Source organism: Necator americanus, chromosome I, assembly GCF_031761385.1.
Source record: "Necator americanus strain Aroian chromosome I, whole genome shotgun sequence".
NCBI lineage: Eukaryota > Metazoa > Nematoda > Chromadorea > Rhabditida > Ancylostomatidae > Necator > Necator americanus.
The window spans coordinates 30,437,800-30,462,289 of record NC_087371.1 but is presented as its reverse complement, the minus strand read 5'-3'; the positions used below and the strand labels follow the sequence as shown (position 1 = coordinate 30,462,289).

The window sequence follows — 24,490 nt, the reverse complement described above, 5'->3', positions numbered from 1 at the left end:
AAAGGAATTGAAAGGAACTTTTCCTAAAGGAAACAAACAATTTTATAAAAGTTATAGTGTAATGTTATAGTTAGTTATAGATATAGTCTGTCTATTTATGTTTTTGAAGAGCCATAGTTTCTAGTTGTCCTTTGAGATATTCTTAACTCATAGCAACACAATAATTCATTGCATTTGTAATCAACACTTCATTATTGTATTCTCCACATGTTACTACTGTTTTGGGCGAAGGCGCAGGTGTAGTGCAGTGTAGAGTAAGTGCTTCCGCTCCACAGTCGATGATTCAGAAGCGCCTTAAAGTAAACCAAACCTTTCATTTTCCCTGATTCGACAAAGTAATACCAGACTAGTCTGGGAGGACAAAAACACTGACCCAATGCATCGGCTAGCCCCCGCATGTCATTGTATAGGCTGGACACTCAAACCTCAAACGATTCTGTATGGAGTTGAATGCGTTGGCGCATATCAAGCGGATTGATTAAAGGCATCACCCCACCAAACTGAGGTGGTACGGATTTCAGGTGGAGTATTCGTATACGGGATCGTAGATTATGGTAAGGTGGGTGGTTCCGTCCATTTCTTGCTAGTTGGCGTAAAAAACGGCCGGAAGATGCGGTGCGTACACAAGGCTGGCGCGCTCCAGTCGAACTCGTTGTAGGAAATAGCGCGCCGGAACGCTCGAATCCGTATCTCCACCTGAAATCCGTACCACCTCAGATTCGTGGGGTGATGCCTTTAACACCGGATACTTTATCGTTTACCCTTCTGGACGGAAATACCGATTTTTTTCTCAAAAATCGGCATGCAGTTTTTATTTAGGGTTAATGGAACTGTTGCGTACGCTGGTTGTGAATATAATGATCACAGGAGGCAAAATTCCAAATACAGGATAAAAAAAGAAGCAAATTTCATGGGCCTGCTAATTTTATATGCGTATGCACTCACCGAATACCTATTACATACATATTATATACACATGTACATGTACCATACACATGTATACACTGATTAAGGATGTGATAATCGTTTTGACTCCTATGCAACATTACCGCAGTTAGTTCATATCGTGCGTGGTGAGGGTGTTCGATCAAAGCAGGATGTGTATGCTAGTATTCGTAATCCACGCATGAGGGGTACATCGGCAGGTGAAGTTAATTGAGCCTATAGAGAGACCGCAAAAACCATAATCATAATCTGCTGAGCTTGAGGAGCTTGAGGATTTGTAAGTCAACTCAAGCGTGAAAGAACCGGTTTGGCCTGTGTTCTGGAGCATCACCAAAATGCTTCCGTTGAACTCCGACAGAATCGACTCAACATCAGCGAGCACATTCAAAATTCCATCATCTATGAATTAAAGAGTGGGGTCAACGGACTGAAGACTGAGTTCCATGGTTTCCTTCAATTTTCTTGATATTTACGTAATTCGAAAATTAAACAGAACTACGTGATACAAACTTCTGATGCTACATTTCTCCACACAAATATGAGCTTTCAAAATTCTGACATTCGGGATTTGAAACCCAAATCCCGCTCAATTCCGTTTGGAATACATAGATATGAGGAACATGGTGGGAACAATTATTATCTGAAGTGTGTTATACTGGCTCACGCAACAGAAACAGCTTAGAAACAGGTTCTGAGCTTTAGAAAAAATGCAAAAAAAAAACGTTTCGAAAAAAAAAGAGGAATATCTTAAAAGTTAACATCGCTATGGTAAATTTCTTTCTCTATGGTGTTTTTCTGTGTTTTATTCTTCTTTTCCTCGATAAGTTAGTATGACAGTGAATTTAATGTTATACTACTAAAGCGTGAACTTCTTTAATTTAAGTTTTTACCACAGTAGTACCTCATTGTTGGAGGTAGAAATATCGGGCGTCCGCAAGTTTGTTAGGTCTTGAACAACGACGATCTCAAGATCCTTTATAAAATAAAATAATAATAAAATGTGTCAAGAGCTCATGAAACTAGAATTCTAATCAAATGAACGGAATTAGTCTATTACAAAAGTACTTAATTTAGCTCATGCTAAAAAAAAAGACCAGCAAGAATGCTATAGTCTTAGAATGAGTTGTAATTCAGAGGCAAAAACAGATCATATCCTAGTGATTCTTTTGAAGCAACTTCTTACGATGAAAGAAGTAAAATAGCTGGAACGTTTAGATAGAGACTAGGAGAGGTTACTTTTAGAATAAGTACTATGCGATGGCAGCAAGTAACAGTAAAAAGTGGCAAACATTGATTTCTGATATTAGTTAATTCTTTCTAGTGCAGTAAAAGATTCCGTCGTTAAGAAAAGATAAAAGATTAGGTCGAGTTGTTCTTCTACAGTCGTGCCGTGTTCCATCAAAGGGTGTGTTGATTTCTTAAAGACATCACTCCAAGAATCTGAGGTGGTACGGATTTCAGGCGAATTATTCGTATACGGGATGGGAGACTATGGAGAGGGGGGTAATTCCGTCCATTTCTTCCTAATTGAAAAAATTTCTTCCTAATTAAAAAAACGGCCCGGAAGATACGGCTTCAGGTGTTTTGGCGCACTATTTTCTACAGAGAGTTCCACTGGAGCGCGCCAGCATTGTGCGGCGCCGCATCTTCCGGGCCGTTTTTTGCGGCAGTTAGGAAGAAATGGACGGAATCACCCCCTCTCCATAGTCTCCCATCCCGTATACGAATACTCCATCTGAAATCTGCACCACCTCAGATTCGTGGGGTGATGCCTTTAAGGTTGGTACAGTATTACGTCCTGAGTACAATTACTATAAAGTGCCAAGTTGAAAAAAGACCGATCAGCGAGAGCCACTGGGGCGAAAAGTTAATATAATGATATATAGAGTAGGATTAACACGACATGGAGCACGGTCAGTTGCGTAAGCGGCTGCGCTCAAAGTGGAGACAGCGATTGGAATAGAGGTAGGACCATGGCGAACTGCAGAGATGGGCGGCAGTAACGAGGATTCTTATACGATCCCAACCGCTGCGCTCTACCGTGCCGCTTCGATCACAGCCGCTTGTGCAACTGCACTATGCTTCATGTCGTTTTAATCCTACTATGATATAGGCTGTGTGTGAGTTTTGAAACAGTTACTGGTGGTTTTGAAACAAAAACAGATGGAGATCAAAGAGTAAATTTAGGAAGTCAATTCTTGATGGACTTCCTGGGTGAGTGATGTAGATCCTGACGAAATTTAAGATAAGAGTATGATTGCTTTGGACCTCTTAAGGGGATATTACGTGGTAGCGTACACAGTGACGGGTTTGAGTTACGGCAAAGCGAGGTCAGGAGTGCAGTCGAAAGTGGCGGTGTTTTTCCGGATCGGTAGCGACCGTCCATTGACAAGAACGGGAACGGTACTATATATATATATATATATTTAAATTTATATTTATACCTATATTCATATATATAATATGACCTTGTGACCTTTCTATCCTTTAGCAAAATTCTACAGTTTCTGCTGTTTTCGTTAAAAAGACACTAACACAGCTCGTTCCCAGGTACCGCTTTCCCAAAATAATAATAATAATTCCAAAATGACAAAATTGGACCAATCGGGAAATTGATTGGAGGTTGTTCCTTGTTTCGGTATTCTCAAGATTTCCTTCAAACTTTTAACTGTTACAATCTTCAATCCAATAGCTTTCGGATGGTACGCACAAGGAAACCTTCGATTGGATTTATAGGACATTCTTATAAAATCCTATCTAAAAAAAACAAAAATATCTTTTGGCACCACAGTGGTTGCGAGAAACCCAATCCTTTAGTGCATTTTTTCCCTGGAAAACATAGAATTTGAAAGATATTCCTGGAATCTTCCGGGAATTTCCCTTTTGTGGTCATCTCAACGATCCGGTTTCTTAAGCGAGAAAGTTTAATTTCCGGGTGATAGCGAATCTCACTCCCGCCCAGCGTTATCCCGTTCTGTTTCAACCTGGTTATTTGCCGTCTCACGCTGTCTTTCGTTCCTGATCATGCGCGCAAATCTCAGGTTTTGCCTGGACAAGTTCTTTACACCCAGTTTTACTGTTCTTGGATTTTCTTTGCTGTTTCAGCATCAATGTTGTTGTGATCGTTAATTATTGAGTTTTACTTTAGCAATCGAAACATATGTGAATAGGTAAATCTCTATGGTTTTCTCGAAGTAAGCCTTTAGGTCTCACATTTTTCCAGGATTCTGTATTCTTGTAAAGCTCTCGTAGAGCTGGATTTTCCAGTTCACCAAACCAAAAGACTAACAAATTTCTTCGGTGAACAGTAAGGTCCTATGATATCTGATGTAACACGCAACAATTCATTTGAAAAATCATTAAAGTTGTCCGAAAAAAAATTGTGCTCCGTGCAAAACCAAGCTAGTAGTATACCGTTAATATTCGCTAAATTTGATACAAAACGGATAAAAACACTGACTTGGTACATCCGGCATGGTCCCAGCAAGTCACTGTTTAGGTCCCATACGTGTACATGCAGCTCAAAAAGTTCTGAGTTGAAGTGAAACGCTGTGGCAAATCCTAAGATTGATCAACGGCGGCACTATACTGTTTCATACTTAATGAATACTGTATAGTTGTCATCCTTGAAGATTAAACACTACTGCAAGTGGATTGGCCTCTGCAGGGTTCTCAGCATCCAGGATATTATCCAGTTGATTGAAAATGAGCAGTAAAATGGAGAGGACTAACGTCGCAATGAATATTTTGTCTTGAATCCTTAGAACAGTGTCTTTCTGGGATTTTTTCCAGCTATCTCAGCATCTCACGCCGATGACTACGGTATTAGTCTCGAAATAGTTCCACAGATAATTCAGAAATTAGTCTATAATAAGATGTAATTTTTTCGATCGATTTTTTCACGCTCAATGATCATTCCATTAAAAATAATTTCAATTACACCTTGAAATAATTTAGGTATGCTGCGACCTTGCATATGGGCAGTGGTCAGCATTGCTGTAGGAAGAGTTTTAGCGAGTCAAGATAGCCAGTTCCCTGAAGATCACACTGACATAATTTTCGTGAACAAAGGTTTGATTTTACTTAAAATCGGTATCAAACGGGATTTCCGACGCAATGATCTCTCCAAGAGCAGCCAGGAGCCAAACCGCAGTCTATGAAGAGAGGCCACAAGTATCACGCTAAAAGAAGAGGTGCAACTCCCAACCTCTCCTCAAATCCAGCAATTTGACACATCAGAAACAATCAAAATTCCAGAACCTTTCACAAATGAATGAAGCTCTGTCATTAATTCGTTAATAGGTTAACAAAAATTGTTTTGTTCTATGGATGTCTTAATTTTGCAAGAGTTGGTAAGTCATTTCGTCGGATGCGGTTTTCGCAAATATTGCGGAAGTTTTTTTCTTCTGAAGCATGATATTTGTGAGCTATGCTTTGATTTCTACGTACTCCTGGAAAGATTGGAACGTTGAAAATTCGCCTGTGCACAGCTTCTGAAATGAGAATTTTTCACTTTTCCGTGAAAAATGGATTGTAATTTTAGTGAAATGGGAATCACATCTTCGATCCTTCGATAATCCTTTGCATGCTATTATCAATGATACAAACAGTGCCGTTCCGCTGAGTGTCAGGTGAATTTTTCTACTCGTTACGAGAAATTCTACTAAATTTCTGGATGAATACAGTGTTTTGAGGGAAAAATTCTGCCGAATTTCTGATTTGTCCAATGGAGCTACAGAATGATTGACAGGAGACATCTTTTACACCTATTTCTCTTTTAGTTGATGCGTTGCAAAAATGACCAAGTGGTTAGGGGTAACAATGATGCATACTACTGAAAAGCGTACTGAAAAGGCTTTGTTTCTGGAACCGGAGTACAAATCTGGTACATCCGCTCTGCGGAAAAGAAATTTGGGGGGGAAATGTAGTTGGGGCAGGGGCAGTCAGAGGCTCTCTTATTTCTCGACCCTCTAACTTACTTTTTTCTCTTAGTAAAATTAGCTTACATGTCATGGATCCTCTAAGACTAATGGTAGACCCCCTATTGATTCAATTATTTACTTCGAGAAATAACGTCGACGTGACTGAAAGAAAAAAAGATTTCTAAGAAAATGGTGATTGCTGAGATCTATTGCGACTACATTTGACGTGTGGTAGAACGAGTCGACGAAAAACGCCAGAGTTCTCAACTTGAGATCATTGTGGAGGGTTTTTAGTCACCATAACGTAGATTAGGAGGTTTTTCAACCCTATCATACGCATTCACTTGGCATTGTCTGAATACCATCTGCTTCGCCCCTTCTTAATCCCCCCTCCCCCCGAATCTAGGATGGTACGGGTTTCAGGTGGGTAATGTTTATACGGGGTCGTAGATTGTGGGGAAGAGGGTGATTTCGTTCATCTTCCCTGCATTAGTGTAAACGGACAATCCTGAAACGCTGCTTCCTGCTACGGCTTCTGTTGCAATGCATAACCAGTGCGCCCCGCCCCGCCCGCAATACGTCCGAATGGGTTTTCGATTTATGCTTAATGATTTATGCTTGTGGAAATTTCACAAGACTTCCCTCTACTGAGTATCTTTTGCCACAGATCATGAATGGTAAACGATCCTTTCCTTGCAGAACTGTTCGACGAAAGCGTTGCTCTTGTGGTTGCACGGGTTGCGACATTTTCCCCGGTCGGTCTTGCTGTTCTAGCGGTAAGTACAATATTATTCTTCGTTGAAAGAATTGGCATAAAATAGCAACGATTTTTTATAAGTTGTCGATTATCAGTGCAGATCAAGAGCGAACATTGCTAACACTCTTTATTAGGACTAACGTTTCGGCGTCGTCGCCTTCGTTAGAGCCTGGAAAGTCAGAACATTGGTACAGATCCACCATAAAAGGATGGAATTTTGTTGTTGAATTTTATCAGAAACTCCACGTAAAGTCTAACCAGTAAGTGGAGGAAAGTAGATAAAATGGACACTTGTTTTGCCGTAGGTGGTTAATTACGAGCACGGATAAACAGGTTAGGTACGAATTTTTTCTTCCTGCATTTTCCATGCGTGAACACAATGTTTTATATATCAAACAATGGAATTTAGAAACTATGGCTGCTGCCAGCGTGTTTTTTTGATATCAACAAGTGCATTGCCAACCCTTGAGAACTCAATTGTGATTGAAAAAAAAGAAACTTTTGACGTCATTTGGAACAAATATTGATAGTGAGAATCCTGAAATAAAAATAAATAAAAAATAAAAATGAAATAAAGTGAAATAAAAAAAAATCACTGACCCTAAAAAGTTCTTGAACTTTCAAAAAAAAGCCCTGAAATATGAATCAACGAGGGGAAATATCTACTATATAATAACGGGCTTATTCTGTCACGTGTGTGTGTGTGTGTGTGTGTGTGTGTGTGTGTGTGTGTGTGTGTGTGTGTGTGTGTGTGTGTGTGTGTGTGTGTGTGTGTGTGTGTGTGTGTGTGTGTGTGTGTGTGTGTGTGTGTGTGTGTGTGTGTGTGTGTGTGTGTGTGTGTGTGTGTGTGTGTGTGTGTGTGTGTGTGTGTGTGTGTGTGTGTGTGTGTGTGTGTGTGTGTGTGTGTGTGTGTGTGTGTGTGTGTGTGTGTGTGTGTGTGTGTGTGTGTGTGTGTGTGTGTGTGTGTGTGTGTGTGTGTGTGTGTGTGTGTGTGTGTGTGTGTGTGTGTGTGTGTGTGTGTGTGTGTGTGTGTGTGTGTGTGTGTGTGTGTGTGTGTGTGTGTGTGTGTGTGTGTGTGTGTGTGTGTGTGTGTGTGTGTGTGTGTGTGTGTGTGTGTGTGTGTGTGTGTGTGTGTGTGTGTGTGTGTGTGTGTGTGTGTGTGTGTGTGTGTGTGTGTGTGTGTGTGTGTGTGTGTGTGTGTGTGTGTGTGTGTGTGTGTGTGTGTGTGTGTGTGTGTGTGTGTGTGTGTGTGTGTGTGTGTGTGTGTGTGTGTGTGTGTGTGTGTGTGTGTGTGTGTGTGTGTGTGTGTGTGTGTGTGTGTGTGTGTGTGTGTGTGTGTGTGTGTGTGTGTGTGTGTGTGTGTGTGTGTGTGTGTGTGTGTGTGTGTGTGTGTGTGTGTGTGTGTGTGTGTGTGTGTCAGTCACGAAATTCAAAATGAGGGGTGCGACGGGTCCACCGGCGTCGAGTTAATGCCTCGAAGCTAGGAAGCTATAAAATGAGGTGTGAAGGGGTCCACCGGCGTCGGATACCTATAGAAGGGGATGCGACGGGTCTATCGGCGCCAGATACCTATAGAAGGGGGTGCGACGGGTCCCACGACGTCGGATACCTATAGAAGGGGGTGCGACGGGTCCATCGGCGCCAGATAGCCTTAGAAGGGGGTGCGACGGGTCCATCGGCGCCAGATAGCCCTAGAAGGGGGTGCGACGGGTCCATCGGCGCCAGATAGCCTTAGAAGGGGGTGCGACGGGTCTATCGGCGCCAGATAGCGTTAGAAGGCGGTGCGACGGGTCCACGGCGTCGGATACCTATAGAAGGGGGTGCGACGGGTCCCACGACGTCGGATACCTATAGAAGGGGGTGCGACGGGTCCATCGGCGCCAGATAGCCTTAGAAGGGGGTGCGACGGGTCCATCGGCGCCAGATAGCGTTAGAAGGGGGTGCGACGGGTCCACGGCGTCGGATACCTATAGAAGTTGGTGCGACGGGTCCACCGGCGTCAGATTGCTGCGCCGGCGCCAGATGTCCAGAAAAAGGCGTGCGACGGGTCCACCGGCGTCAGATTGCTCGCCGGCGCCAGATGTCCAGAAAAAGGAGTGCGACGGGTCCATCGGCGTCAGATACCAATAGAAGGGGGTGCGACGGGTCCACGGCGTCGGATACCTATAGAAGTTGGTGCGACGGGTCCACCGGCGTCAGATTGCTGCGCCGGCCCAGATGTCCAGAAAAAGGAGTGCGACGGGTCCACCGGCGTCAGATTGCTGCGCCGGCGCCAGATGTCCAGAAAAAGGAGTGCGACGGGTCCACCGGCGTCAGATACCAATAGAAGGGGGTGCGACGGGTCCACCGGCGACAGATACCTATAGAAGCAGGTGCGACGGGTCCACCGGCGCCAGATACCAATAGAAGGGGGTACGACGGGTCCACCGGCGTCAGATTGCTGCGCGGCGTCAGATGTCCAGAAAAAGGAATGCGACGGGTCCACCGGCGTCAGATTGCTGCGCCGGCGTCAGATGTCCAGAAAAAGGAATGCGACGGGTCCACCGGCGTCAGATTGCTGCGCCGGCGCCAGATGTCCAGAAAAAGGAGTGCGACGGGTCCACCGGCGTCAGATACCAATAGAAGGGGGTGCGACGGGTCCACCGGCGACAGATACCTATAGAAGCAGGTGCGACGGGTCCACCGGCGCCAGATACCTATAGAAGGGGGTGCGACGGGTCTATCGGCGCCAGATACCTATAGAAGGGGGTGCGACGGGTCCCACGACGTCGGATACCTATAGAAGGGGGTGCGACGGGTCCATCGGCGCCAGATAGCCTTAGAAGGGGGTGCGACGGGTCCATCGGCGCCAGATAGCCCTAGAAGGGGGTGCGACGGGTCCATCGGCGCCAGATACCTATAGAAGGGGATGCGACGGGTCTATCGGCGCCAGATAGCGTTAGAAGGCGGTGCGACGGGTCCACGGCGTCGGATACCTATAGAAGGGGGTGCGACGGGTCCCACGACGTCGGATACCTATAGAAGGGGGTGCGACGGGTCCATCGGCGCCAGATAGCCTTAGAAGGGGATGCGACGGGTCCATCGGCGCCAGATAGCGTTAGAAGGGGGTGCGACGGGTCCACGGCGTCGGATACCTATAGAAGTTGGTGCGACGGGTCCACCGGCGTCAGATTGCTGCGCCGGCGCCAGATGTCCAGAAAAAGGAGTGCGACGGGTCCACCGGCGTCAGATTGCTGCGCCGGCGCCAGATGTCCAGAAAAAGGAGTGCGACGGGTCCATCGGCATCAGATACCAATAGAAGGGGGTGCGACGGGTCCACGGCGTCGGATACCTATAGAAGTTGGTGCGACGGGTCCACCGGCGTCAGATTGCTGCGCCGGCGCCAGATGTCCAGAAAAAGGAGTGCGACGGGTCCACCGGCGTCAGATTGCTGCGCCGGCGCCAGATGTCCAGAAAAAGGAGTGCGACGGGTCCACCGGCGTCAGATACCAATAGAAGGGGGTGCGACGGGTCCACCGGCGACAGATACCTATAGAAGCAGGTGCGACGGGTCCACCGGCGCCAGATACCAATAGAAGGGGGTACGACGGGTCCACCGGCGTCAGATTGCTGCGCCGGCGTCAGATGTCCAGAAAAAGGAATGCGACGGGTCCACCGGCGTCAGATTGCTGCGCCGGCGTCAGATGTCCAGAAAAAGGAATGCGACGGGTCCACCGGCGTCAGATTGCTGCGCCGGCGCCAGATGTCCAGAAAAAGGAGTGCGACGGGTCCACCGGCGTCAGATACCAATAGAAGGGGGTGCGACGGGTCCACCGGCGACAGATACCTATAGAAGCAGGTGCGACGGGTCCACCGGCGCCAGATACCAATAGAAGGGGGTACGACGGGTCCACCGGCGTCAGATTGCTGCGCCGGCGTCAGATGTCCAGAAAAAGGAATGCGACGGGTCCACCGGCGTCAGATTGCTGCGCCGGCGCCAGATGTCCAGAAAAAGGAGTGCGACGGGTCCACCGGCGACAGATACCAATAGAAGGGGGTGCGACGGGTCCACCGGCGACAGATACCTATAGAAGCAGGTGCGACGGGTCCACCGGCGCCAGATACCAATAGAAGGGGGTGCGACGGGTCCACCGGCGACAGATTCCTATAGAAGGGGGTGCGACGGGTCCACAGGTGTCAGATCCCTATAGAAGGGGGTGCGACAGGTCCACCTGGCGTCGAAATAGTGCGCAATAACTTCGTGTGCATGACGCAAAATATAGATGGTTGCAGCCATTTCATAGCCGTGGCCACTGTATCGCTTTGCTTTACACCCTATATGACTCCTCCGCGTGTCCATCTCCTTCTTCGTTCGCCTCAAGTTGGTAGCATGCCGCTCTCAGAAAGTGGAAACCCGCATGCAAACGGGTGCTTAAATAGTGGCAAGATGTTTATGTGATCTGACGTGGAACGTTATCTTTATCAGTAGGATGATGTCTTTCACGTAATTTTATCCCGAAACGTCATTCTTTGATAACTGTTTATAGAACAGAGGAGGAAAACCCATATTTCGCGTGATACTTTTAAATTTTGTCTATAATATATTGATAAGGAGTGTTTGAAGCTGAAGTTCGAATGTTCTCAAAATGTAGAACTGACGCGTTTAGGAAGATGTCTATGAAATGTTTCGCCCTTAGTTATAATATAAAAAAGGAAGAAAGATTGTTGGAGATGCACAAGTCCAATTTCGTAGAAAACGGCACTAATATTAATTTTCGTTCATCAGTGAAGGCGAGCGAAGCAAACTCCACAGAAAGTCTGAAGTCCGGCTTTAGCCGGACGTTCAGACTGGTACTGAAATAAGAGGGAAATCGTTTCAAATGTATAAAAAAAGATGGACGTTTGTTGTTGAACTTGAGCAGAAGGTCCATGTAACCTAACTCTAACCAATAGGAGGGAGCAAATAGATAAAAACAAGTTCATATTCAGCTATAAGTGGCTACGATGCGAATTTGTGCGTCGTCACAGATTGGCGTTGCGGCGGGATGTTATTTTCGTGGTCACCAAACTCAATTAAAGGCATCACTCCACGAATCTGAGTGGTACGGATTTGAGGTGGAGTATTCGTATACGGGATCGTAGACTATGGAAAGAAGGGTGATCCCGTCCATTTCTTCCTAATTACCGTAAAAAACGGCCCGGAAGATACCGCTTCGGGCGTTCTAGCGTGCTATTTTTTACAAGGAGTTCGACTGGAACGCTGCAGCCTTGTGCGGCGCCGCATCTTCCGGGCCAGCTTTTACGGCAATTAGGAAGAGATGGACGGAATCACCTTCCTCTTCATAATCTACTATCCCTTATAGGAATACTCCACCTGAAATTTGCACCACCTCAGATTCGTAGGGTGATGCCTTTAAGTGTTTTTCTTGAATTGAAACATTAGAGTACATCCTGTGAAAGAGTGCATGAATCCAAGAAGTATTTGTATTTTCAATTCCGTCCAGAAGTAATGCTCTTTCTTGCAGTTTAGAATATCGAAAATCCACTCAGAATTACTTAGTTTCTGTAGAAACGCGAAAATTAAGTCTCCACGAGAATGCATATATGAACTAGAGTCAAGTGTAGCACATCCGTAAGAAGTTACAGTACGACTGCAGGGATCCATAGTTCGAAACCATCCCAGGTTAACCAAATTCTTCATAGTTTCGGTGCTGAAAAACTTGCGTCAAACTTGTCTGAAAGGACAAAAACACTGGCTTTATGCTTCGATTGAAAACTGCAATGTATTGTATGGGTCGAACGTACGTTTATAAACCTATATGATACTGAGTCAAAATCGAATGGGACCCTAAAGGGACTAATCAGCATGTAACTTAAGAAAAAAAAACCTCATTTGAAAAAATTTGGTCTTTCCCTCCTTTTATAACAACCACTTCAGTAAAGGTTTGAGAATTATCAGCGTTTGTCCTAAAAACGATATATCGTAGAATCCATTCTTCGAAATCACGAATTTAATTAGTTAATGCTTTTATTTCCTAAATGACATTGTAAAATGGAAAAATTCTTAACTGAACTCATAGAATTAAGAGTGTTGCGGCAGCGCTCCACTACCACTGGCTTGTTGTCCACCTCCTCCACCACCGAAACCGTGTTGTCAACCTGCATTTGGTCCTTGTTGTCCAGCAACACCAACTTGTTGTCCAAAACCATGTTGTAGGTAAGAAAATCAAGCTTACTCGGGTTTTTTGCTGCTTCGTAGCAAATACTTATTGCAGAGGGCGTCGCCCAGAATTCGAAGAATACGAGGAAGACGGTGGCAACAGTCTCGGTGAACAGGTGAGAAGGCCTGTGTTCTCCTTGTTGCCGGACGTTTTCTTCTTGCACTTATGCAATTTGTTTCACAAATCCACTCATTCTAGTTTATTGTGATTCCAGCCGTCAGCACCTCCTCCACCTCGTACATGTTGTCCCCCACCAGTCCCACCACCACCTCCTCCACCACCACCTCCACCACCACCACCACCTGAGCCTCCAGTACAATGTTGCGGAGGACAGCAGTATCCTAGAACTCCTTGCAATTCATGCAATGGAAGAGGTGTGTAGTTAATTAATTAGTGGTCGTCTGTTTAACAAACAAGAAGAATTAAATATTTTAGATTGTAATTGTGGTCGCCCTTGCTGCTACTATCAGAATCCATCCTGTTGCCATCAACAAAAGCCTTGCTGTCCACCGCAGCCGCCACCGCTGCCATGCTGCCCTTCACTACAAGCGGAGAATTGTGTCGCTCGAGTGCCGCCTTGTTTGAGGTTGTACATTTGTCCCAACAGTTACCCTAATTGTTATACGGTGATTATCCAGTATGAGGTCTCTAAGTCCCCATGTGGCATGATGACGATATTTTCTATTAGCGTGCCTTGGGGGGTTTTCAGATGGGAGCTTTCAATGGTTTACGTTTCGGCTCTTTCAAAATGGGCTTTGATTAGACCACTCTCTCGATTTTCTCGTCGAGAGCAATGGGTTAGTATGGATTGGTATTTCGCTCGATGCAATGACCATGGAAAGTGTATCTAATCTAACTTACCGCTCCAACGCATGTGCAGTCGCTGGTAGCACGCACATGCCACTATCAAGCGCAAGAACGATTGGATACTGTTGTGTAGGATCATCAATGACAGGTAACATTTAGTTTAGATGCGCAATATCAGGAGGTCATATATCAAAGAAGAGTGCAAATGGCGAAAACTCGTTCTTTACCGACAAGCACTAATTGCGGTTACGACTACCTATAGATGTGATTTCAATGAGGAACTGAAGCTGTGTGCTGGACTCTCAAAAACAGTTTAGCTTTAAACTGATTCCAGTAAAGTTCCACCATGAAATAATTTCGGTTATTGCTGCTAGTGCTCTATCCTGAAAAACACGTCGGATAACGGAGGTTCTGCCCCGTATCTAAAAGATGAAGAATGGAATGTTTGGTGGAGATGACGGAATTAGCGCAGAAATGCCGAAATCTTTTCTTTCAGCTGAGATTCGTAAACTGGCAACGGTCATCTGTTCAATGTGCATCGACGAAAAGCTGATCTACGATGGACAGGATTTTGAGTTTTTGGAGCGAACCATTCGGGATTTGGGGGGTCAAACATCGCGAAAAAAACCACGGCGGCGAATAAGCCGGGTTTCGATCTGGTCGATCGATGATTGACCTGATGTTTATTGTGAGGAGAGTGACTGAAGTGTGGGGGAGGTATTCAAAACCTCTACAGTTAGCTTTTTTAGACCTCAAAGCCGCTTTCGACTCACGCTTTCGACCCCTCACAGAGACCGCCTTCTCAATGCCCTTCGCGAGGATGGAGCTCCAGGAAAATTCGTACGCCTAATAAAGACATAAATAGAAAAACAATTGCTGTGGTTCGAACACCAGCTGGATTACTACACTGTTCGAAGTGGAAACTGTTGAGAAATAAGGAGCCTTGCGGGACCCTTTCTGTTCAACTTTGCCGTCGACGACATAATTTGAAGAACAGTGGGGCAGTGTCCCACCGATATTATTTTAACACCGTCTGCCTGTTCCTTATTGGATCTCGAGTGCGTCGCGATGTAGTAATATTCGCTTCGAGAAGCACGAAATTGCAACATGTTGTTAACCTTGTATCGAAATTAGCTGCAGCCTACGGACTGGGACTCCGCCCTGGTAAATGCAAGCAGATGTGGTTCTCTTCGAGACCCTAAACGGGAATCAAGGCGGTCGGACAACCTATCTAACTCGTGGATAAGTTCTGTTATTTGGGCCGCATGCTGAAGAATAACGGCGGCTGTAAGAGTGAAAATGAGTTAAGGCCTGTTCTGCATTCAACCATTTGAGGAAATCAAACGGCAAGTCTACCTATTCGCTATTCCCCTTATCATGATGTACGGATCTTAGACTTGAGCAGCACCACCCACAATGATGATGGAAATCGATTGTGTGGAAAGGAAGCTGCGTAGACGGCTACTGCTAACAGAGTTATACGGAGGTTTTGAGGAGTGGAGAACATCTTTTCATTTTGCTGCTGTACTGTCTTAGTAAGGCATAGGCTTTCTTCAGATTCTTATCCTCCCATGCCTTTTCAAACCTCTTCAAACTTCAAACCAGCCATTCCTTTTCAAGATTTTGCGATGCATCTTCTCAAGTTTTTCTTCTGGTTGAGATCAGCAGTACTGCGGATGGCACTTACAGGATTATATACCCCGCAGATACAAAAGCGAGCTTCTAACTCAACTCTAGAACCGAGAGCGTTTCTTTCGCCGCGTCCTGGATACACCTTGCGAAAATATCTGCATTGCTACTCTTCTTCTTTGTCCGTGCTCGAAGATGAGCAGACACTCGTTGGCGGAACTTTTTTCTGGACTTCTCGTTTTTGAGGCTTTCCATGCCAATTTTTGATCGAAGAGGAACTCCTCGGTTTCTTTTTTGGAATCGTATTCTGAAAATGACAAAAAATGGGCAGCAGTCATAGTCAAAGCAATGTTCCAAACAACTCTAGATATCCCCGTTTCCCACTGAGGAATTTTCCTCTTCAGAACTTAGTCGAGCTGAAGTTTGAAAGTCGTCATATTTGGCTTGCGCTGCATTTCAAGCGTCAAAAAGGTTGATAGTTGCCACGTAAGGCGACAAAGATTCCTCTTGAATACGGAAGCGATGACGAGAACCGTCCTTTCACATAAGTCAACCAGACGGTAACCGTTATACGACGTGTGTTTCAAAATAGAGCAATAGCACCAATAGTCGAAATTATTTCATGGTGGAACTTAACTGGAATCAGTTTAAAGGTAAATTGTTTTGGAGAGTCCAGCACAAAACTTCAGTTCCTTACGGAAATCACATCTATAACTAAACACAGTTTCCTCATCTCCCCGGCCTTTTCCTGCCGAACCTATCAAATCAGAGGAATTTGGATACCGATTTTGGAGTTCTCTACTGAGCGATGCCCTGTTTAGACTGTATTCAAATTATTCTTCTATCACATAAATTGCCTAAGCATTTCAGATCCTGTCCTACTTGTCCATGCAGAAAGAGAATAATGCTTGGAAAACGTGCAAAACGTCATGACGCTTTGCACTGTATACCAGGTACATTGGTGTTAGCATTATATTTGAAAATTCTTGAAAAATGTCAGATGAACATCCTATTAGGTCAGCTAGTTTTATCTTAACATTTACATAACAAATTGAGATTTAAGACCTAGGGGACGCCTTTATCCTTAGGGCTCAGATAAAAGCGAAGTGATTCTGAAAGTTTCCTATCCAGAGGTATATGAGAGAACCGCATTTCTGTTGCGCTATCGTTGTAATGAGAATGGATCGGTGTCATATCCGAACGATCTCCTTCCACGAGTAGATGCTATACCGTACGGCACGCCGGGCGGCCACTAACATCAGTGATGCGTTGGGTGAAGGACGTCTACCTACGCCACCGTCAAAAATTGGTTCCACCGCTTCGACGAAGGGAACTCTTTTTTTGCAGACTTGCCAAACTTTTGCAGGGGAGATTTGTGTACCAACATCGTCGACGCCGTGCGCAGTCTCTTGCAGTAGGTCCTACTTCGTGACAAGGAACGTCTCAGCGTTTCTGCAGTTGGCGTACCCGCTGGGTTCCTCGACATGTCAGCTTTAGCCGCCGAGGCAGCCACAACCGAATCAACAACAACGGAACGTTCGCCGTTGCTGCTTCTGGAAATCGCTGAAAATGCTGCAGTTGGAGCCGATTGCCGACAACCAGGTCGACGAAAAGGTCTACAGTAGGCAGCTCCGCTGGTTGGCCGCGGCAAAAAAGGACCGACCCATAGGATTGTTCACCTCTTCCACAACAACGTGCGGCGCATTCCGGTTCGGCCCTCGCTGTCCACTTCTGGCCTCAAGATAGGAAACGATATCCATCATATTCTCCAGACCTTGCAAGACCAGATCGCCACTTGTTTCGGATCCTTAAACATTTCCATTTTTGAGTTTTTTTTTTACATTTTTGAGACGTAAACATTTCCTGAAAGAAAAAACCGCTTAGTTGTTAACTGACCTCAAATCCGCTGTTGAATTGTTCTTTGAATCTCAGCCCACCAGCTTCGTTTCCAGGGAACTGTAATCCTCTCGGAAAGGTGTCACATTGTGATAGACACTTATTTTCATCCGTCGATGCGGTGAACACATCGACGGATGAACACAAATCTTTGATTAAGAAAATATGAAATTGTTTATAGGGTACACGTGTGTAAAAAAAAAAGTGGAAAACCTAATAGAAGTTTTCGAGAAATGTAATTTTCAGTTGTTCTCTGATATAATCGCGGAGATGCACTTCGAATGATCGGTCTTTTTGCATGAATATTTTAATCGATTGATTAAACAGTTATTCATTTTGTTGCATTTGAAGTGGGCATAATTTCCTTCTTGTAATCGTTACGATGCTTCCTTTAGAAGTTCCTACTGTCAAATCTGGACGAGCAGCTGGAGTCCCAACAGTGCCGCGATCGATTCAGTCCATTCCACATTTTGAGGTCCTGATGAAAATCTTGAATTTTTCCAGTTGATTAGTCATTGCTAGCGTTTCCAGGATGTTGTACAAGATTCTCCTCGTGCTGGGCGATTGTTCGCAGATCGCAATAGAAGAGTGAAGCGACATGGAGTATGACAGGATTCTTCTGTTGTCTTCTTGCCTTTTTTCTCTAGAAATAGAAGTTTCAAGCCTAACAACTATAGAGAGCTCAGTTTTGGCTCCTTTAGTGTTCCATTTGCATCAATGGTCGTCCGATAATCAAACGTACGAAGCGTTCCTTGGATTGCGTGGCTTGTACCTACCTTCAACCTACTGAGAGTGTTAGCAATCCGTTTGCAGCTCAAACTCTTCCTACCTCACCGGTTGGAATTCCTCCAAGGCATCTCAGGGAGAAAAGAGCCGGGGTTTGTCAATTTACATATAATCGTTGCCAACAGAGGCAGGGTGTTTCATTTCACTTCAACAGATTCTTCTTTACCTTACTTTCAGTGTCTACCTCATCCTGAATGCACCTTTGCACCACGTAGAGTCCGAAGAAACTTGGAATCGCAGTACTGTGAACCTTGTACTGGTGGATACTACGGAAGAAAGAAGAGAGAAGCCGAGATAGATGTAAGGTTATTGTGCGCGTGGATTCTGGATTGTTTATCTCGTATTGAATTCTGCTCAATGACGGTCAGAAAAGTCAGAAAAGTGTTTAATTAACTTCACATAGTACATTATCCACCCTCTTTTTGGTTGGAAGAGGTGATGCGAAACATTAACCACTTGAATATGGAAGGAGATATGAAAATTGCGGATTTTTGTTCGGGAAAGTTTGCTGTATGCATTTGTATTGACAGCAATGTTTTGACCCTCAGTATAGCACAGCCTAGGGCCATTTTCTAGAGCGGCCGACTTCTGTTCCCAATATAACAGCTGCCATTTAAAGGCAGCATACCACGAAACTGAAGTGGTGCGGATTTCAGGTGGAGTATTCTTATACGGGATAGTAGATTATGGAGAGGGCTGTGATTCCCTCCATTTCTTCCTAATTTCCGTAAAAAACGGCCCAGAAGATGCGCGCGTGCACAAGGCCGGCGCGCTCCAATCGAACTCCTTGTGGAAAGTATTGCGCCGGAACGCTCGAAGCCGTATCTTCCGGGCCGTTTTCTACGGCAATTAGGAAGAAATGGACGGAATCACCTTTCTCTCAATAATCTACGATCCCGTATACTCCATCGGAAATCCGTACCACTCCAGATTCGTAGGGTAATGCCTTTAATATTGTATAATAGTTATAGCGTAGGAATGGAAAGAACCAAGGGCTGCTATTTCAAAATTCTTTTAGAAACTGTGTTAATCAATTTTGTTTGTTTGTTTGTTTGTTTAAGTTGCCATTGTTTTGTTTTATTTTTTAATGGTTGTCTTCATTTAGTACTTCATTTTAGAAATGCGTTCGACGTGAGAAACGAGAGTCCAGTCAGGATTGTGAAGTGGATGAATTTCTGGTAACCAGAATGAAGCGGCAAGCTTACAATCCTAAGGGGATCCTTGATATTGTTAAAGTCCTTAGTAAAACGTTCGGACAAGAAGGTATGGGAATTATTCTACGCTCTAGTTGCTCCTTTTGCAAAATTCCTTCCAGGCCCAGGTGGTTGCGTGAAGTTTCCCGCTTGCGTTCTTGCGCAAGCAAAACGTAGAAAACGCCATGCTGAGAGAGTAGAACAGTATCATAAGGTTCAATGAAGCAGAGTTTTAACAAAATTACAAAATTTTGTGCGAATTGAGTGAGAATTTCAGGAAGTTGCTTCCCGAATACAAATCCATAACGAAAAGCATAATATTCGGCAAAAACGTCAATTTTTTGCCCCTGACGCTAGCGCCGTATGTGAAACTTCAATACACTTTTTAAAAGGTTATCGTTTTGATAATAATAACAATTTAGTCCTGCGTACCTTGTCCGGCATGGGTGACTACTGCGTTAGCGAGCAGAAAGAAGAGATCCACAAGCTCATCCAGTGAAAAAGATGAACAACGGAGCGTTATGAGCCTTTCGGAAGCAATTGCTGATATTCGTAGTAAGGCAGGATATAAACTAGGATTTGATGTAAGTTCTATGTTTTCAACTTCCAGAGAAATGCCTCCTTAAGAACTTCACCTACGTTTAAAGGCAGCATACCACGAAACAGGGGTGGGACGGATTTCAGGTGGAGTATTCGTATACGGGGTCGTAGATTATGGAGACCGGTGTGGTCCCGCTCATCTCTCCCTGAATCACTGCAAACAGTCGCCTCCAGAATGCTGTTTTATACAATGCCTTCTATTGCAGCGCGCCACCGTTGCACGCCTAGCCCTTACACCCTATCGGGGCAGTCCTAATTGATTTTCGACGAATCGCAGAGCGGAGGCGGCGCAAGGGTGGCGCGTTGCAATGGATGGCGTCGTACAAAACAGCATTCTGGAGGCGATGCTTGTAGTGATTCAAGGAGAGATGAGCGGAATCACCCCCTCTTCATAATCCACGACCCCGTATTCGGATACTCCACCTGAAACCCGCACCACCTCAGATTCGTGGTATGTTGCCTTTAACTTTACTGTTATGATCAGTTTCAAAAGTACGTTGTAATTAGGCACTCCATGGAAGGATGGATGATGTAAACAAAATTTATTTACAATTAGAATAGAAGACGGAAAACTTCACACGAGCTTTGACAGTTCCCCTTTTTCGGGTGAACCATGAACCCTGATTTAGCTGGATTAGATGTTGCTGGAAAAATCAAAATCAAAAAAAAAGAGAAAAATCAAAATTAAATAAGAGACACCTATGTGGATTGAGCTTGAATTAGTTTTTGTCAGAATCATTAGCAGTTATGAGACAAAGACCTGCAGTGGTTGACAAAAGCCTAGGCACTAAGATTGTTGTGTTGTCCCCATCAGAGTCACTAGTTAAGAAAATTACATGAAAATCCGAGAAATTAGTTATGGAATTAGTGGATTTCAGTAAGGAACAGTTTTTCTGTGACTGTGTTTACAGAATACTTCAAAGCTGAACATTTCAGCTCTTCAATAGTGAAGTCTTACATACTGTTGTATCTCCGTTCTGTACTTCTATTACAATTCCTATTTTTTTCCTAATTTTGTTGCAGGGAACTGAAATGATTACCCTATATGGTCCCAATACTTTGATTTTGTCGCCTAGATTCTTTTTTCTTTCTTTTTTGCTATTGTGAGTGAGCAAAATTGAAAATTGGAAGTTCCAGAACGACGATGAATCCCCTCGTCGAAAACAACATCATTGCGACCAAACAGATGATTGCCTGAATGATGTAGAGTACGCGGTTTTCGAAAAAGTGTACCAAAACATACGTGTGAAGAGAGAGGTACTTTTTTAAAATGTAGTTCCAGCTTTTCTTTCAAGACTACAAGAAATGAACGTAATTCCTTTCAGACCTTCCGCAGGAGAAAATGTGAACGATGCGGTAGAGGATTCGTTAGCAAAAGAGTGAAAAGGAATTTTGGAGAGCCGACTATTAACGCATCTGAGGTATCACGACGCATGAAGTGCGGTGCATTTGCGTGCGCCGCGGCGGAGAAAGCGGTTGGAGTCGAGATGGGACCATCGCGAACTGTAGCGAAGAATGGTGCTAGCAAAGGTCCACCCTTGATCCTAACCGCACCGATTCGAGCGCAGCCGCTTACGCAACTGCACCGTATGTACATCATTTCGTTTTGACTCTACTATAGTCATGCTAGTGAGAGCATCGTAGCCACGAATTACCTCGTTGTTCTTCGAACAGCGACTAAGCGGAGTGTGAGTGAGGTCGAGGAACATTACCACAATGTCCTCTCACCCTTTCCGAAGCTGCTCCCGATAAACCCAATCAGACATTGACCGCGTTGAAGTCCAAACAAATATTGGCGCTTTTCACAAGCGATTTCTAGAAAAGTTGTCAAATATGGGAGCCACTCCCAGAACATCGAAAATAAGGAGTGGAAGAGAAACTACTGCTCATTTTTCACGGGAAATTACGGTAGCCACGGCCGTCACGCGTTGCTCTGTAGTCTCATACTTTCTGGACGAAAAAAAAAACCTGAGAGTAACCACTTTAAAAAGGGAATAGTTGTCACTTTGCTTCATATAGTGTAAACCTTTACGGTATTTACGGTAGAATGTAGAAGCTACTCTTAGTAGTCGTCCTCGCCCCCGCATCCCCCTGCCCTCTCCCCTCGTCCCACTACTAATTTGTTAGGTCTAACACTCATGATCCCGTGGTCAGAATTGCATGTAATGCATTTCGTACTAGGAATATATAAAGTTGAGATCGTTACAGGCGTGAGCACTGCTAAATTTTTCTTTCTAGGGCTTGTGCTGACAAAAATGGAGATAACTTTACTTTGCTGTTCTCAATATCCACCAGATTAATGTGGTAGAGCATTTGTGCTCTATAACGCAGAAGTACATAGGATTGCATTTGGTCCTACTTTTACTGTTTTTATTTAAATCGTAACTCTCTTGAACTTTTGTCTTTAGCCTGTATGCAAGTGTACGGTAGAAGTGCAACAAGGGCTCAATACACATATAACTGGTTCTTTGTTGGTGCTAAGCACCGTTCTTTGGGAAGTGAATTTTGATATGGTGCTAAATTTCGTAGACACCTCGACAAGGCCTACCTAGTGAAGTTTTTTCTTTTTCAAGTAGTGGTCGTTGATGAATTCATAAAAAAAAAACACGGTAGGATTTTTGAATGCACCGTTGTTTCAACAGTTCCTAACGCAGTATTGTATATGACCTGCTAGGAAAGAAAAGAGTTTGTATTAGATCCGGGAACAGCATCACTGGATTTATTTTTACTTATGAGTAGTGTTTTACACATGTGAGAAAAGAAAAAACACTTTTTTATATTTGGAAGAAGTACGAGTATGAAAATAATCCCAAAAGTTCCCCTTTTTTGGAACACTAGGAACGGGCAGAGCAATTAATAGAGCAAGTGGCCTGGTTGAAGTACTAAAATGTCCAGATTTCTTAGAAAATTTTCGTATAAGAACAGAACAATTCATTTTTTTCTATTAATTTTTGATTACTTAAACGTTTCCTTTTCAGCAATCCTGCACCGCATTTCCACAGTGCCGACATCGCGTGAAGAGAAATCTTTTCGTAAGCTCAATTTTTCAAATTTTCCTGTTTTTCTACACATTCATTTTTTTTCAGGATGACTGTAATATTTGCACTTCCAACATTCACAAAAAACGCAAGAGACGGCATGCTGATACACCTGTAAGTGCTTTGATTTTTCCTTACAATGTCGCATTTCATTTCTAAATTTTAAATTCTACTAATTAAATTTAGCAATGTTATCCATGCCCAGGAACGAAGTCGTAGCGTCTCCATACCTCAGCAGTGTTGTATGTACATATTGCTCGGATTTCCAGGATGGTGCAATTCCCAAACCGTTTATGTTATTTTAATAAAGATTATGGCAAAAACCCAAAGAACTATTTAATTAATTAATTAATTAATTTTCGAAAGATACTAGAAGATGTCTTGTAGAGGTTCCCATCTCCCGAGTAATTTTTCCTTCTTAAGAAATTAAGTTTCTGAACAGTGGTATCACCTATTTGAATAAAGAACTGAACAAAAAAAAAATAAAATGAAAAGAAAGTGCACGTGCACAAGAAGTGTATTATTATCCGCCTTGACGAGAAATTCGTTTTAGAATTCTGGAAGTTAAAATTTATTTATTTATTTTCGAAGGATACAAAAGATTTCTTGGAGAGAAGGATACTAGAAGATCTCTTTAAAACTCTTTATTTAAAATTTGAAACTTCGAAAACGTAAAAGCTCCAAAATATCGATAGTTGCCTGGGGTTAAAATCTACTGGATACGTATGTGATCATTCCGCAGGAAAATACGAAAAAAGAAAAGGATAAATGGTTAGTGCTGCAATGAAACCAATACAATTCTAATGCTAATGGTAACTATTGAATGAACAATAAAAAAAGGAAAAAAGAATTGGAATTAAAGGGGTTTGTTTCCAATTTTTAGCCCATGTGTACAACAAATTTTATTGAAATCTAAATTGACTAAGTGAAGGTGGTTTGACGCAACAACAATTAATCTCCAAGTCCTCGCTTCTTGAAACCTCGGCATTTGAGAGTGTATTTATGTTTTCTTGTTATGCCAACGAGGTTTAGGTGAAACTTTTTTATTGGCCTTTAAACTCTCAATCGCAACAACAATTGTTTTAATACGAGGAATAGTGTCGTCTATACCTCTGACCTGTGATATTTCATTTGGTACATCTTTTGAATAGTGTGATTTAGAGAAAGGAAGAATTAAATGGAACATCAAAGCCGCTATTTCCCTCGTATCCAGTTTCCAGAAACTTCATTTGTTGTGAGAAAATCCTGAAAAAAAAAACCACACTCTGGGTGGTTCCCTGTGGAGAATGGGGTGGTATCCCTCAGCCACGTCAGGGTCTTACCAATAATCGAGATATCGGTCTTATCTGTGAGTTTTTGATGGCGGCGACCTTGTGCCAATAGCGTCACATCGGCCACCGTGTGACGGATCCTATTTGCTCTCGATCCATGTTATTTTGTTGTACGGTCGCAGTCACATGCATGAATTCCAACTTTTTTTTATTTGATGAGAGGCGAAGACAAAGAGAAATCCGAGTTTATTTTTTTTTAACTATCTAAGCCTATTTGTGATTTCAATTGTTTTCTAAAACTGTGTAGTGATTTGGGCTACAGATATACAATAGTAAAATCCGTGGTAAGTCTAGTAAGGCATCTCCCGAGTAATTTTACCATTTTAGGAGATTAAATTTTTGAACAGTGGTATCCTGCCCGGAAGCCTTGTTGTGATAAAAAATGA

At 43.7% G+C, this 24,490-nt stretch overlaps 1 protein-coding gene across 2 annotated transcripts; it reads left to right on the top strand.

The window, feature by feature from the left end:
* Nucleotides 1-10,942: 10,942 nt before the first annotated feature.
* Nucleotides 10,943-22,992, top strand: RB195_007332 (uncharacterized protein; the record flags this gene model as incomplete). 2 transcript variants are annotated; one of them, XM_064180896.1, is made up of 19 exons in its annotated part: nucleotides 10,943-11,031; nucleotides 12,704-12,820; nucleotides 12,879-12,939; nucleotides 13,039-13,198; nucleotides 14,128-14,238; nucleotides 16,719-16,862; nucleotides 17,552-17,631; nucleotides 17,688-17,759; nucleotides 17,858-18,034; nucleotides 18,120-18,242; nucleotides 19,061-19,205; nucleotides 19,258-19,349; nucleotides 19,413-19,496; nucleotides 19,558-19,719; nucleotides 20,873-20,992; nucleotides 21,061-21,156; nucleotides 22,714-22,767; nucleotides 22,822-22,887; nucleotides 22,960-22,992. In XM_064180896.1, 19 exons carry the CDS (start codon nucleotides 10,943-10,945, stop codon nucleotides 22,990-22,992), a joined length of 1,986 nt encoding a protein of 661 aa, XP_064037729.1. The 2 variants fall into 2 exon arrangements, with proteins under 2 accessions (XP_064037729.1, XP_064037730.1); XM_064180895.1 differs by lacking the exons at nucleotides 10,943-11,031; nucleotides 14,128-14,238; nucleotides 22,714-22,767; nucleotides 22,822-22,887; nucleotides 22,960-22,992 and adding exons at nucleotides 11,239-11,454; nucleotides 13,260-13,410; nucleotides 16,131-16,213 and having other exon boundaries at nucleotides 12,693-12,820; nucleotides 16,719-16,874; nucleotides 21,061-21,345.
* Between the last annotated feature and the right edge of the window lie 1,498 nt (nucleotides 22,993-24,490).